Source organism: Buteo buteo, chromosome 9 (genome assembly GCF_964188355.1).
Source record: "Buteo buteo chromosome 9, bButBut1.hap1.1, whole genome shotgun sequence".
Classification (NCBI taxonomy): domain Eukaryota; kingdom Metazoa; phylum Chordata; class Aves; order Accipitriformes; family Accipitridae; genus Buteo; species Buteo buteo.
The window spans coordinates 40,963,004-40,976,981 of NC_134179.1; the positions used below are offsets into that span (position 1 = coordinate 40,963,004).

Consider the following 13,978-nt stretch of genomic DNA (forward strand, 5'->3'; position numbering starts at 1 on the left):
TGGCAGGACCAGGACCAGGCCGCGGGCCGCCCTGCCCCCCACTTCTCCTCCCCCGTCACCCCCCTCCCAGCGCGGACGCGGGCGGACCCAGGCGTCCGGGAGCGCAGCTCCGCGCCGCCCCTGGAAAAAAGGACGCGGTGCCTTTAAGGAGGGACTTCTTTCCGCTCAGGTTTGTTTACATCTTCCTCCGCGCGGTCGCAGTACCGCCGCACCCAGCGCGGCTCCGGGATTCCTCCGCCCGCCCCCTTCCCCCCTCAGGCCTCCCCCTCAGCCCCCCCCCTCTCCCCGCCGCCCGGCCCGTTACGGCCCCACCGGCCAAGGGCCGGGCCGCGGCCGGGGCGGAGGATCCGCGGCACCGCCCGGCGACCCCTCCGCGGCGCGGGGACTCCTTTCGGGCCGCCCCACGAGCTCGCCGCGGGGGGGGGAGGCGGGGGCGCTGCCCTCGGCGCGGCCCTGAAGGTCGCGAGGCGCGCGCGGCCCCGCGCACGGGGGCGCCCCTCCGCTCGTGGTACGGCCCGGCCCCGCCCCCGCCCCTCCGGATTGGCGCCGCCGCGCGCGAGTGACGTCCGGCGCCGCCAATCGCGGCTCCCCTCCCCTCCCCTCGCGGCGGCCAGGGGGCGGTGGCTGGCGGGCGGACCCGCCCTCCTCGCCCGCCGATTGGGCCGCGGGCCGGCACCGCCCGCGCGCGGGGAGCCGTAGTGGCGGCGGCGGGCGCGCGGCGGAGCAGCGGCGGGGGCGGGGCTCTGCGGGTCCCGGCGTGCCGCGGGGCGGGGCGGGCAGCGCGCCTGCGCGGGGCGGGGCGGGGCGCGCGGGGGTACATAAGGCGGGGGAGCGGGCGGGGAGCGGCAGTCGGGAGCAGGCGGCAGCGGCGGCGGGTGGAGGCGCGGGGAGGGGTGCGGCTAGGGGGGAGGAGGCGGCGGCGGCGGCGGCGCGTGCCATGCGCGCGGGGGGGCGGGCCCGGCGGCGTTAACCCCTCGGCGACCGGCGGCGGTGACGACCCCCCCCCCCCTCGGGGCCTCGGCCCCGAGCCATGGCCCGGGCGGCCTGAGGGGGAGTGGGGGTGTAAGGGGCGGGGGTGGGGGGGGCCGAGGGTCGGCGGCGGCCCCATGCGGCGCGGGTAGCTCCCGTCCCCGAGGGAGCGGAGCCGAGAGCCATGGCCGACGCGGCGGCGGCCGCCGAGCCGGAGCCGGGGCCGGAGCCCCAGAGCGAACCGGAGCCCCAGCCGGAGCCCGAGCCGCAGCCGGAGCCCGAGCGCGGTGACGCGCCGGCGGCGGACGGGGAGGCCGGTCGGCTGCCGCCCCCCGGGGCGGAGGAGGCGGCGGCGGAGGGCGCGGGCGGCGCCGAGGGGCGGCCGGCGGCGGGCGGAGCGGCGCGTCCCGGCCTGGGCCCGCGGTACCGGTCGTCCGTGGGTCGCACCGAGGAGTGGCCGGTGAAGAAGAAGCACCGCCGGCGGCCGTCGAAGAAGAAGCGGCGCTGGAAGCCCTACTCGAAGCTGAGCTGGGAGGAGAAGCAGCAGTTCGACGAGCGGCAGAGCCTCCGCGCCTCCCGGCTGCGCGCCGAGATGTTCGCCAAGGGGCAGCCGGTGGCTCCCTACAACACCACGCAGTTCCTGATGGAGGACCACGACCAGGAGGAGCCCGACCTGAAAACCGGGCTGTACCCGCGGCGAGCGGCCGCCAAGTCGGACGACACGAGCGAGGAGGATTTCCTGGAGGAGGCGGCGGAGGAGGACGGGGGCAGCGACGGGATGGGGGGGGACGGCAGCGAGTTTCTGCAGAGGGACTTCTCGGAGACCTACGAGCGGTACCATGTGGAGAGCCTGCAGAACATGAGCAAGCAGGAGCTGGTGAAGGAGTACCTGGAGCTGGAGAAGTGCCTCTCCCGCATGGAGGAGGAGAACAACCGGCTGAGGATGGAGAGCAAAAAACACGGCGGGGAGACGGCGGAGACGGCGCGGCTGCGGCAGCTGGAGCTGGAAGTGGACAGGTTGCGAGCGGAGAACCTGCAGCTGCTGAAGGAGAAGGACCTGCCCCGGCAGGAGAAAGGCCCCTGCAAGCTGGGGGAGTGACGCTGGGGGGTGGGGGGGCGGGGGGTATGGGGGGGGGCTTTTTACAGTGGTGGGGTGTAACATTCTATACATCTGTACAGAGACGCCGCGGACCCTTTTTAACGGGAAGAAAGCGCAGCTGGGGAGCGGGGGGCCCGGGAGCTGCCGAGGCCTCCCCCCCCCTCTTTTTTAGGTGGCTGTGAGGGGGCGAGGGGGGGGGGTTGATGTGTCGGTGATACTTGGTTTATGATTTATTTTTTTTGTGTCTAAACAAAAACAAACAAAAAAAGATCCCCAGGAAAGCTGTAAATTGGCCAAAACTCACTATAAAAAATTATAGAGGTCTAATAAATTTAATTACTTGTAACTGTAACGGTTTTGGTGTGATTTCTATAAGATATTCAGAATGGCATTCCAGAAGGGAATATATTTTGAGTTATTTTTGTGATGTTATAACTGGTCTATGGTGGTGTCTGATTAAAACTAGCCGTAGTTTCTCACTTAACCCTTTTTGTTATTTTTTTTCCCTGCTTATTTTAAATTCTAAGCCTGCTCAGTCAGCTGCAATGGTTAAAAATACCTGGAAAAAGCGATAACAGCTCTTAATGTGTATGATGGATGCTGCTGACACCTCTCTAACCTATTAAGCCAAAGTATGTTTCTTTGCCTAAAGGCTTGCTTAAACTTCACTCTCTTTCCTCCCAGGTCAGTTAACTGAGATCTGGGCAAAAACTGCCTAAAAATATACTTCTAAGCTACAAGTGAGGGGAAAAAACTTAAAAGTTTTGGAGCAGCCCAGGGAAAAGTTTTGGTAGTCAGCACTTGGCCTCTGAAATGGCTGACGAGGAGGGATCAGTGGAAGGTGAATGTGACAGCTCAACCTTTTACTTCCCTGCTGCTGTACCTGAGAAGGAGAAGAAAAAAAGCAGGAGAAGGTCTAGGCAGCTGCAGGGTTTTTTGAAGGGAAAACAGGTAAATTCAAAGGGCAAAATAATGGAGGGGCCAGAGTCTGCTCTGGTTTGTGCTGTGGTGTAATCAATGGCAGTCGGGCTCAGAACTGGGAGTGTGCGTTAATGAAACTTGTACCTGGAGAGCCAGGGGATCAGCTGGGGGAACCCCCCGCTTCAGGCTACAGCAGGAGGGAAAAATGGCCTTTTATGAAAAAAATAGAGGAGTTGAGATCTGGGGGAGGAGAATACAGATACGCCAGATTTTTAACACGAGCCTGGCAAAAAGCAGCCTGCTCTTGGGCGTACGCTGGCATCGACGGGCAGGAAAAAAGGAAGCTATTCGAGGGCTACTCACTCAAGAGCCCAGTAGCCACCCGCACTCCCTTCCCCTCTGCCATGACATCATCCGGCAGAGCCAGCGCCCGGTGCGGCTGCGGAGGGAGGCACTGCCGCGCCGCCCCGAGCCAGACCAGCGGCAAGGCACGGCGAGAGGTAACGAGTTAATCAGGATCTCGCTGGCTGGGAAGAGCAGCGCCGAACCCTGCGTCCTGCTCGTTCATCCCAGGCACTTCTTTCCAGCGATATATTTTCCCAAATGAGCGATTCCCCCTCTGTATCCGTCCTGCCCGCGATTCTCGTTTTCTTCTGGGGCAGGACAACTGCAGGCGTGTGTCCAGCAGCACTAACTCCGGCGGTGGGTGCTACACTTCACAAGTACCATGAAATGTAGTTCTTAGCACCTGGTGAATGTGAAAAACTTAATGCAAGGAAATATGATTAGTCAAATGTAGCATGGTGGTTGTTACAGAGTGATGGCTGTTACCAAGTTTAGCACACCCACAGGGTTTGCCCTCCATCTACTTACCCCAAACTTGTTACATTTAACTCCTAAGAATAAATCATTTATCTGCAAATGCTTTAACAAACAGAACTTTAAAAAAAAAAACAAAACAAAATACCATAATGATCAACTCTCCAACCTGCTTTGACTCCACCAACTTTTTCTACTTTATTCTGTGCTCTGTTCTAATGAGAATGAGTCTTCATATGAACCAGGTTACCTCCGATCCCCACTTCAGGAGGTGTTTAAGAACGGCAGGTCTCCCAGCATAGGCTCGTTCCAGCTCCTGCATCCAAACCTCCTGGCAGACGTAGACCGATGGCATTTCGGGACCTTTGAAACCTCTGAGTGGATCAGTAACAGATGGGGAGCTCGTCCCCACTTCGCCTTCCCAGCCGAGGGAAGAGCTTGCCTGCCTGAGTCTCCCTGTGAGTTCTGGAGCCTGGCTCAGAGTTGGTCCGGAGGAGACGAGTTCAACTGCAGCTCAACTGTTTGAGAGGAACAAATGAAATCTTAGAGATCGTCAGAGATAAAGGTGCCGAAGAGCTGGCTGTGATGTGGTATCAAAGGGCAGCAATTAGTCCCTCCTGACAAGAAGGCAGCGCGCTGTCTTAACTAGTTGAGGGCAAGTACCTCCCTGGAGGGTAAGGCAGCCTCGCCTGCCAAACCTTTGAAGCACATCCCTTCTCTCGCTGCCACACTTTGGTCTTTCCTGGGTTGTTAGAGCCAACTGGCCTTTATTCCGGCTCCTCCAGTGAGCCCAGGAATGCCGCTGGCACAGCAGCACCCCTCCGATCTCCGTGAACGGGCTGCGCCTTGGCGCAGAGCCCGTGGCTGCAGGAATCTGCCTGTCGGAGCTCCTGCTTGTCCCGACTGTGGGGCCGAGCAGTAGGAAGAGGCTCGCTGCCGCTCTGCTGGCTGTAGGAGAACACCAACGCCAGCTTTGCAGCAAGCAGCCTCAGAAACATGCGGTGTATAGAGACCCTCTTGGCTAAAGGGTTTCCCACTTGCTGAGGAAAAGACTGCATTTCTGTCCTAGGGAGAGGTAGAAATTATTGCACTAATACAAAAGAAAAGGGGACTAAAACATCCCACCAGTGGTTACGGCCATTCCTCTTCGATGCGGGGCGAAGCGGCATATGGACAGACCAGTTCCCTGAAAACACTGCTGGCTGCAAGAAAATTAAAAAAAAGGAAGTAGTCCATCTTAAACAGCCCGTTAGTGCTGCAACATTGGTGTGAAGTGAAACCCAAATCCTGCCCCTTAACACTGGTTGAAGAGAACGTGCAGCTTGCCTTCCCTCACGGTCTGAAGAAGTTTCAAGGAGCAGGTTGCTGGTACTCACTGGCATGGCAATTAGGTCCTGAAGTCCGTTAAACCCAGCCGTTTGATGTTCCAGGTTTTATAAAGCAGGGACATGGTGCTGACAATAACACTGTTGTCCTGCCTACAACTTAACTTGCACTAATTGCATTTAATTTTGTTAGCTTTACATTCTGAGGATATACTTACACAGCTGTTTGGGATATCCTGGTGATTCTCTTGTGTCACAAGGTAAGCAGCATTTTGTTGAAAAAAAAAAAAAGAGGAGAATCTGCGGCACAGTGAGCCCTGCACACGGAAGAGGTTTTACGGTGCTCACCAACGAGGCCATTGACGAAAGGCTGGCAGCTTTTGGTCCATCTGCAACACACCAAACCCTGGCTGTTAGGATCAGGCCCATCATGTTCGCTCCCTTCCTGCTCCCACCCTACAAAAAACCCTCTAACAACCCAGGTAGGTGCCAAGGCATGCAGCTTGAATGAAGCATAGCCCTGATTAGTTTGGCAAAATCAACTTGAAATGAGATCTTCAGCTGTCGTGCGCGTGCAGAGACACACACGACAATAAACCTCCCAGCCTTTACAACGCAGCAATTTATAAAAACATGAAGCTTCAGAGTTCAGGACCTAATAAAGCAATGTGGGAGTTGAAAATTGTCAGCAGAGTCATAACAACAAAGCATCTGCTTCAAAAAAAAGAACACCAAGAGCATAAATGTAAAATAATCTGGTTTTTAACTGGAAAAGTCCACATTTGACAGTGCAATCCGCGCTTATACCAGAAGCCTCCAAAATCTCACTGTTTTACATCTAAACCAAGTCCTGTTAATACCAGGGGATGAGCTGGCATTATCTGCCTTTCACAGAGGGAAGAAAACGTGGCCGAGTCACTCGCTTAAAGAAATTCGGCCTGTAACGCAGCCAGGAACTCAACCCAGGCTACCAGCTGCCCCCAGCCTCACCGCTCATCAGAGAACTGAGCACAGAGGCTGCTGTCAGCTCAAAAAACTCCTTGGTGCTGAGTTTTTTTGTTTGTTTGTTGTTGTTTTTTTTTAAAAAAAAGGTGTGTTGTTGTTGTTGTTTTTTTTAAAAAAACGGGCTTTTTTTGACTTTGCACAGGGAAAAAAACCCACTCGGTTATTTCCACCAGCCAGAGGAGTGGCATTTATAACTCAAAGACAAGGTTCACTCCAGTTTATTATCAGCCTGAAAAGTTATCCCTTCGGCCCTGGCAACAGGCAAACGCTTTTGTTTTTAAGTGTCTCCAAGCACCAGAGCAGTAACTGCTGCCTTGGTAGATGGCAGCAGGCGAGGGGAGGCCATATTAACTGCGATCCACTGGATCCAGCCAGGGAGAACCCCCTCCGGGAATCCAGCCGTGGTTTGGCTGAAATGTGTGAAACAAAGGATTAAATTCGAGGGAGTATCTTTTTCCCCGGACGTGGTGTATTAAAAGGCTGTTGTGCGATGGCACGGCAGACAACAAGCAGCTTTCAGCCTTCCAGGAAATGTGTTTCCTAACCCAAATTTCACTTTCAATATAAAACTGCGCTGCTCCTCCCCACTTTGTGCCTACTGGGGGTCCGTCATAAAACCAGCCCTGCCGGGAGCTCGGGCTGCTGCTGTCGAGCAACGTTCAAATACTACTGTTTAACGCGGGTTTTGCTAGAAAAACATCCCCCCCACACACACACAGAGCATTACAGGTGAGGCCGCAGCCGAGGCGACGCTTGTCAGCGGAGCCACGACGTGAAAATCCGCGCAGCCCGGGACGGGCCCGGCCTCCCCCCGCCCCACCGCGCACTCAGACCCCGGACGAGGCCCCGGCGCCGGTCCGAGCCTCCCCCGGCTCCAGACGAGGCGCTCCCGGCAGTGGACGGGGTCCCCCCCGCCCCGTCCCCGGAGCCCTAACAGGGGGAGCGGCCGGTGACGGGCGCGGTGCCGCCGCCGCCGCCCACCTCGGGGCCGGCGGGGAAACCCGTGCTCCACTCCCGGGGAAAGGGAGACCCGGCCGGGCCGCCCCGCGCTCCCTTGCTCGGCGCCGCGGAGGAGCCCCCCCCGCCGGTCCACCGGCCGCTCACCGGCCTCGCCGCGCCGCGCACCCCCGCCTCCGCGGCGGGCAGCGAGGCCCGGAGCCGGCCTCCACACACACAAAATGGCGGCCGCCGCTCGACCGCCATAGCCGGCGCCTCGGCCCTACCGCCCTTCCGCCAATCACGTACCGCCGTGCCGCTGCTTGACGGCTTGGCGGAGCCAATAGAAAGGAGAGCGCAGAGGAAGAGGAGGGGCGCGCCTCCGCCGCGCGGCCTTCTGGGGGTTGTAGTCCCCCGCCGCGGCAGGGCGGCCGGCACAGGGCGGCTGCAGACTCGCTGTCCCATGATGCCGAGTGGCCCCACCCCGAGAGCGCCGCATCCGGGCGCGGCGCGTTGCCATGGCGATGGGCGGGGCGGGGCCGCCCGGGGGCTGAGGAGGGGGCCGGTCCCGGTCCCCGTTTCCTGGTCCCCGTTTCCCGGCCCAGCCGCCGCCGCGGGGGCGGGGGACCCGGTACCGAGGGCGAGCTCCCCCAGGCCCCGGTGCCACCGGGCTTCCTGCAGAGCGGCGGGGGCCGGGCGCTGTGGGCCCTGCCCGGGCTCCCCGGAGCCCCTCGGCGGGGGCAGCGCCTCGGTTGGGCGGTCAGGACCCGTCGGGCTCCAAGGGAGGAGGTTTATTGGCCGGGATAGAGACACTGAAATCCGGCCCTGGCTGCGGCCCGGCTCGGCGGTGGCACAGGGAGCCGAGACCTTGCTCAAGCGGCCTGTGCGGGGGTGGGGGGGGCTCCAGGAAGGTGCCTGGCTCGAATGGGGGGTGCCTGGCTCCAAATGGGGGGACCCCAGCTCTAGGCCAGGCCTTCTGCTTCAGCCGTCTGGCGCTTAACTCTTTAATGCCTCTCTCCTCCTTCAGAACTGTTCCCGGATGGCAATTAGCAGACACGGATCACAATTAGCAGACACGGATGGCAATTACCGGACATGTCTGCCCGTGGGGAGCGTGGCCCCTTTGGCCGGCGAGAGCTCAGTGTACTCCCGAGGTGGCAGTTCTCACCCCAAATTGCCTCTCTGCCCAATTCCAGCTCTGCCACCTCCTCCCAGGGTGAGCTTAGGCTCCATCTTGGATCTCAAGGAGAGGAGCGACCCAAAGAGCAAAGGCGATGAGCTTTCTCAAGCGTCTCCCCCAGATTTTTCCCAAAGCCGCCGTTCTCACCTCTGGCACTGGTAACACTCCTCGCAGGCAGCCTTGATGGCTGAGCCGTGGGTGTTACAGATGGGTTTTTCAGTCTGCAAGTATGGAAGGGAATAATGTGTATTTTGGGGATCAGGACACATAAAAGGCAAAAAATAAGCAACAAATCCTGCATAAAGGGGAAAAAAAAAAAAGGCTCTCTATACGGAGGCAGATGTCTTGGACTTTCCTTTCTCAGAGGGAAGCGTGGGGCAGGCTGGGCCCTGGCCATGTCCCTCTGATTTTGGGGAGAACGATGCAACGAATCAGCCTGCGCAGCTGCTTGAAGCTTTTTGAATCAAGTTCTGCTGTTACGAAAAGACAAGGAGGTTTTTCTTCTGGGCTGCTAAACCCCAAAATCGCAAACACCCCCCGCCCCCTGGGTTGTTTATGATTTTAACGAGTGGGAGTTAATTGTGCTGAACATTTTCCAGCTGGAGAGTTGGTGCTGGAAATGGTCTGGCTGTTCCTGAATGGAAAAGGGGATGGGGAAGGTGTAAAATGGGCCAAATCTTGGGATTTGGGTGGGGAGAAAGGGGACAGATCCAGCTCTCCCCCTCTGACTGTCCCAGTATGACCCTGCTGTAGATACTGGGGATGGGGGGGGGGGGGCAGAAACCCCTTTTGCAGAGACCCAGGGGGGCTGTGAAGGAGGCTGGTGACGTTGGTGCCACATTCTGGGGAGGGAGCTCCCCGGCGTCACCTCTGGCGTGGGACTGGGTGCCCTCAGCCCCTCTGGGACTCTCCCTGTCCCCAACGGGCACCGTGCCGGGGAGGCAGCGCCAGGCCGTGCCGGGAGGTGCAGGCAGGGCCAGCAGCCAGCGAGAGGCCCGGGCTTGCCCTGCTCTGCAGCAGTGGTGGTGGCAATGGCTGACACGGTGCCAGGGAGCAGGAGGGGCTCTGGCGCAGCCCCTTGCCTCCTCCGGAGTGTTTTGTCCCTGTCCCCTCCCTGTCTGGGAGATGTCGGGATGCTCCTCGGAGATGGTCGTTGCTCCTTGTACCCCTTCGGCACACCCTGAGCTCACGGTGAGCAGTTGGATGCGCTCCCGGTGCCAGCCTATCCCTACAAGCCAGAGGAACCCCCCTGTTCTGGGGGTTTTCTGTGTTGGGAGCAAGGTTTTGGTAGCTGTGACATTGGCAACTCAAGGACATGACAGTGCCCAGCAAGTGCAGATGGGGTTTGACTCCCTGCATGTCCCATTTCCTGGGTTTTTGTGCCTTCAGAGGGTCAGAGCCTGACAACAGGTCATGAGTGTCTGCTGTGGGACACCCCTGCCTGCTCCTGCCCTTCCCTTGCCTGCTGTTGCCCCAAGCGGAGTGCAAGGCGTGGACACAGAGGGGTTTGCAGGAGCAGGGGAACAGCCTGGCGTGCTGATAAGCCCCACACACCTCCTGGGGTATTGAACTTATCTTTCAGCCCATGGCTGTCCCGGCATAGCTGAGCCACACAGACACACCAGCCAGTGCCCAGCTCCGGCCCCTTGGTCACGCTATACGCGGCGTATTTAACAGCAGGAGTGTCGGTGAAGCTCTCTGAGGTCACCAAGTGCGATTATCTTTTGGCCCATGGGGTTGCTGTAAGGATCTGGAGGCAATCCTGCTCCCCCGGGGTGCTCTGTGCACCATGAAAGTGCCGTCAGTCCTGTCCCTGAGCTGCTTTGCTTTCCCCAGGCTGGAGGAACAGGTTCAAGGTCCCAGCAGTGCTGGGGACTCAAGGCTGCATGGAGGAGCCGGAGGATTTGGCAATCAACCCCGTGCAGGGACAGGCTGATCCCCGAGCTGCTGGTGCCAGAGGTTTTTGTGGTTTATAGCTCCAGATTGATTATTTTTTCCATGTATTTGGGTGTTTTCCAGCCTCCTCCATGCTCCAGGGTGTCCAGCTGAGCATGACCAGCCAGGCCTGGGCACAGACATTGTCCCATCTGCTACCCATGGGTCCTCCCGCCCTTCCTGGCACCCAAAAGCCTGGGTGCCACGACCCTTTCCACACCTCTCAGGAATATTTTGGGGACACCAGATGTTGTTTGTACAACTCTGATCTTGCAGAACTGGCTTCCCACGGGATGGCAGACCCGGCTGGGTTTGCCCCCAGCCTCTGGGCAGGCTTTGCAGGGGGGAGAAATGCTGTGGGCTGGATTTAAACCAGGGACATGGCAGGGGGTGTCTCCTTCCAGAGCAGTTTTGGGTCTGGATTTGTAGTCGGAGTGGGGTTTATCACACTGTAGTCCCGGGATAGTGCTGCCCTAGGTGAAGCAGGGCGGCTGCTGGGCTGGATGGGGCAGGGAGCTGCTTGTTGAGACGGGCCCGAGCTTGAGCAAAGCCTTCAGCGGCTGGGGCAGGAGTGGAGAGAAGGGAGCCCAACGCTGGCAACCGAGGTCTGCAGACAGCCCTTGCAACCCCAGACCCAGGCCCAAGCCCAGAGCCAGCTCCCAGATGTACCTCTCCTGGTATTGGCGCAGGCAAACGGGTGCCGTGGGAGCCAGTGGCATGGCGGGGACATGAAGCCCTGCCTGAGGACAGCCTGCACGTTCTGCCTACACACTGCTCTTGGGTGCCCTTGGCTGCCCTCAGGTCTCCTGGTGCTGTCCCCAGGGCATCCAAAAGCCCAGCCTGTAACCCCGCTGTGGCCTTGTGCGGTTGGCTTTGCTCTATTTCTCTCTTTAAGCCGAAGCTGATGTGAAACATCCCCCAGCACCGGCACGGCGTTCCCACCCACTTCCCACAGCAAGGCCAGCCAGTGCCCAGCACCCAACGCCCAGATCCCACCACCCAGGTCCTAGAAACCCAGGTCCCAGCTCCCAGCACCCCAGTGACTAACACCCAGCTCTCCAGCACCTGAGCACCCAGCATCCCAGTGCCCAGCACCCAGCTCCCAGCATCCAGCACCCCAGTTCCCAGCATCCCAGCACTCCCTGCACCCGTTTCTCTAGCACCCATCACTCCCAGCACCTCGCACCCAGCTCCCAGCACCCAGCTCCCAGCTCCCAGCGCTACCAGCACCCGTCTCCCCACCACCCCGCTCCCAGTCCTCCCAGTGCTCCCAGTACCAAGCTGCTCCCACCCCCCCCCCGAGCGCAGCGGGGCGCCAGAGCCGGCCACGTGTGCCACAGTCTGGCCCCGCCCACTGCCGGGCATGACCCCGCCCACCGCGGCGAACGAGGTTCTGTCCCCGCCCACTGCGTTGCGCAACGGCCTGGCCCCGCCCCGCCCCGCTCTAGTGACCCGCCCCCCTTAGCCCCGCCCACAGCGCGTGCGCAGCCGGCCCCGCCCACAAGCGGCGCCCCCCGTGCCTGGCCCAGCCCCCCCCCCCCGGGGCCCACGCGTGTCCCCGTGTCCCCTGGGGCCCGCCCTGTCCCCAAGTCGCCACGTGTCCCCATGGCCTCTGGGTGTCCCCATGCCCCCCTGTGTGTCCCCAGGTCCCCTGAGTGCTCCCCACATCCCCTGTGTCCCCCCTTGTGTTCCCAGGTCCCCCGTGTGCCCCCCCGCGTCTCTCTGTGTCCCCCAGGTGTCGCCGGACCCTCCCAGATCCCCTGTGGCTTCCACATGCCCCTGTCCCTGGCGGTGTCTCTTGCGTCCCCCTGGGTGCCCCCATGTCCTCTGTGCCCCCCATGTTCCTCCCATGTCCCCCCTGTCCCTCATGTCTTCTGCATCCCCTCATCTGCCCCCTATGACTTCTGTGGGCCCTTGTGGCTCCCATGTCCCCCCCACCCCAGCATCCCCTGCCTCTCCTGTGTCCCCTCCATGTTCCCCCTGGTGTCCCCCGTGTCCTCTGAGTACCCCTGCTGTGTCCCGATGTCCATGGTGTCCCCCGTGTCCCCATATCCTCCCTGTGTCCCCAGGTCCCCAAGGCACCCCATGTCCCCCCATGACCCTTGTTCCCCCCAAGTCCTCTGTGTCCTCCATGTCCCCATGTCCTACATGCACCCATGTCACCCATGTCCCCACAGGCCTGGCTCCGGTGCACACGCTGAGTGCTGTGTGCCCAGACAATGGGGAATGGTGACTGGCCCCCCCTCCCTGGGGAAATGGGGAGCAGGGACAGTGTCCCCCCCAGACGATGGGGAATAGGGACCATGTCCATCCCTCCCCGGGTGATGGGGAGCAGGGGCTGTGTCCCCCCGCCGGAGACATCAAGCCCATCCCTCAGGCACGATGGGATCATGGACAGACGGACACCCAGATCCAGGACCCAGTGAGGTGACCCTGTCCCCCCAAGCCACGCTGTCACCCAGTGTCAAGTTCCATCGGCTGAACCCTGCGGCGACACTTTATTGTAGGGTCTACAAAAAAGCAGGGGCAGCTAAATCTGCCCAGCGCCCCGCACAAAGGGGGCCTGACTCAGCCCAAAGGCTGGGAGGGCTGGGGGGGGGGGGTCAGGGTGAACTGGGGGTTCTGGTGGGGCACCCCATGGGGAGGATGGGGTTTGGGATGGCGGGGGTCACCTGGAAATCCCATCCTGGCTTTGCTGGAGGGTCCTCCAGGCAGATGGAGACAACTTGATCACCCAAGTGGGAACCCATGGAAGCCTGGGTATGAGTGCTAATGATGAATTATATTAATTAATTTTATGAGGCACGAGACGAGGATGTCTGTGGCAGATAATGCACCGCAAGACATTTCGGATAGGGCACCTTCCCAAACCTGAAAGCAAAGGTGCAAGAAAGTGCGGGGGGTCGGTGGCTGTTAAACGAAGCGCTGTCAGTAATGACGTTCATCTTGAAGGCTGGAAAATACCGAAGCATGGATGGATCTCCTCGTCCATCCCTGGACTGGCTCATTTACCCTCACTCCTTAAAATTGTTTCAGCTTTTCCCGCTGTTGACCTTAAACTCCTGGGGATGCTCCAGTAGATGAGATTGAGGGGAAATTTGGGTTAGAGCTTGAAAATTAAACACGGTCCTTATGTGGGCTTGGGCAAGGCTGAACCAGGCTCTGGTCCCATGGGAATTAAAGGCTGGGAGCGGGATAACCACTGGTGCTGCGCAATGGAGGAATGGAGCTGGGAAAGGCCATGTTGTCCCAGACCTGTGCCTGGCCTCGACCCACTCGTTATGCTCATTGGATGCCGGGAAAAAAAATATATCTATGTCTGTTGGTGGCAAGAAGTCAAGTCTGGATGGTGCCCAGGGTGGTGGCCTGTCGCTGTGGGGGGTCAGCCAGGTGGCCCATGGCATCCCCAGGGAGTCCGGGCTGGTGTCGTGGGGCTGTCCCATGGATACGACTCTCCATCCAGAGGGGTGGGGTGGGAAGCAGCTCCTGAGGGATTCACCCTCCAGCCAAGCGCTGCATCCCAGCGTGTCCTCCCAGGAATGGTGGGTTCTGCCACCCCTCCACAGGTCCCCCAGATCCCCAATCTTTTTTTCCCCTCCTGGCCTTTTTCTGCTCATTTTTGCTGCTCATCACCAGGACGAGCATCAGGCCAATACTGACATCAAGTGGCTGCTGGGATCCCTCGCACGCCTGGGCCGTATCCTGCCTCTCCCTGTGCTGGGAGCAGCCCAGCATCACCCGCACGGCCTCATCCTGCCCCAGAGAGGGACTCAGAGCCAAGCGGGGTCA

The 13,978-nt window shown here is 60.1% G+C and overlaps 1 protein-coding gene and 1 long non-coding RNA gene across 4 annotated transcripts; one reads left to right on the forward strand and one right to left on the reverse strand.

Moving 5' to 3' along the window:
• The first annotated feature begins 1,058 nt into the window (after positions 1 to 1,058).
• On the forward strand, positions 1,059 to 2,414 carry HEXIM1 (HEXIM P-TEFb complex subunit 1). Its single transcript, XM_075036192.1, has one exon. The coding sequence runs from the start codon at positions 1,154 to 1,156 to the stop codon at positions 2,066 to 2,068; it is 915 nt and encodes a 304-aa protein (XP_074892293.1). The 5' UTR covers positions 1,059 to 1,153; the 3' UTR covers positions 2,069 to 2,414.
• Positions 2,415 to 2,893: 479 nt separating this feature from the next.
• On the reverse strand, positions 2,894 to 7,379 carry LOC142034616 (uncharacterized). 3 transcript variants are annotated; one of them, XR_012651709.1, is made up of 4 exons: positions 7,243 to 7,379; positions 5,352 to 5,522; positions 4,934 to 5,010; positions 2,894 to 4,326 (listed from the first exon to the last, which is right to left on the reverse strand). It is a non-coding gene; the product is annotated as an uncharacterized LOC142034616 (long non-coding RNA). The 3 variants fall into 3 exon arrangements; XR_012651708.1 differs by lacking the exon at positions 4,934 to 5,010; XR_012651707.1 differs by having other exon boundaries at positions 2,894 to 5,010.
• Positions 7,380 to 13,978: the final 6,599 nt, after the last annotated feature.

What these genes read in the sequence shown, in the direction of transcription:
- HEXIM1 (XM_075036192.1), top strand. Translation starts at nt 1,154, where the DNA reads ATGGCCGACGCGGCGGCGGCCGCCGAGCCGGAGCCGGGGCCGGAGCCC.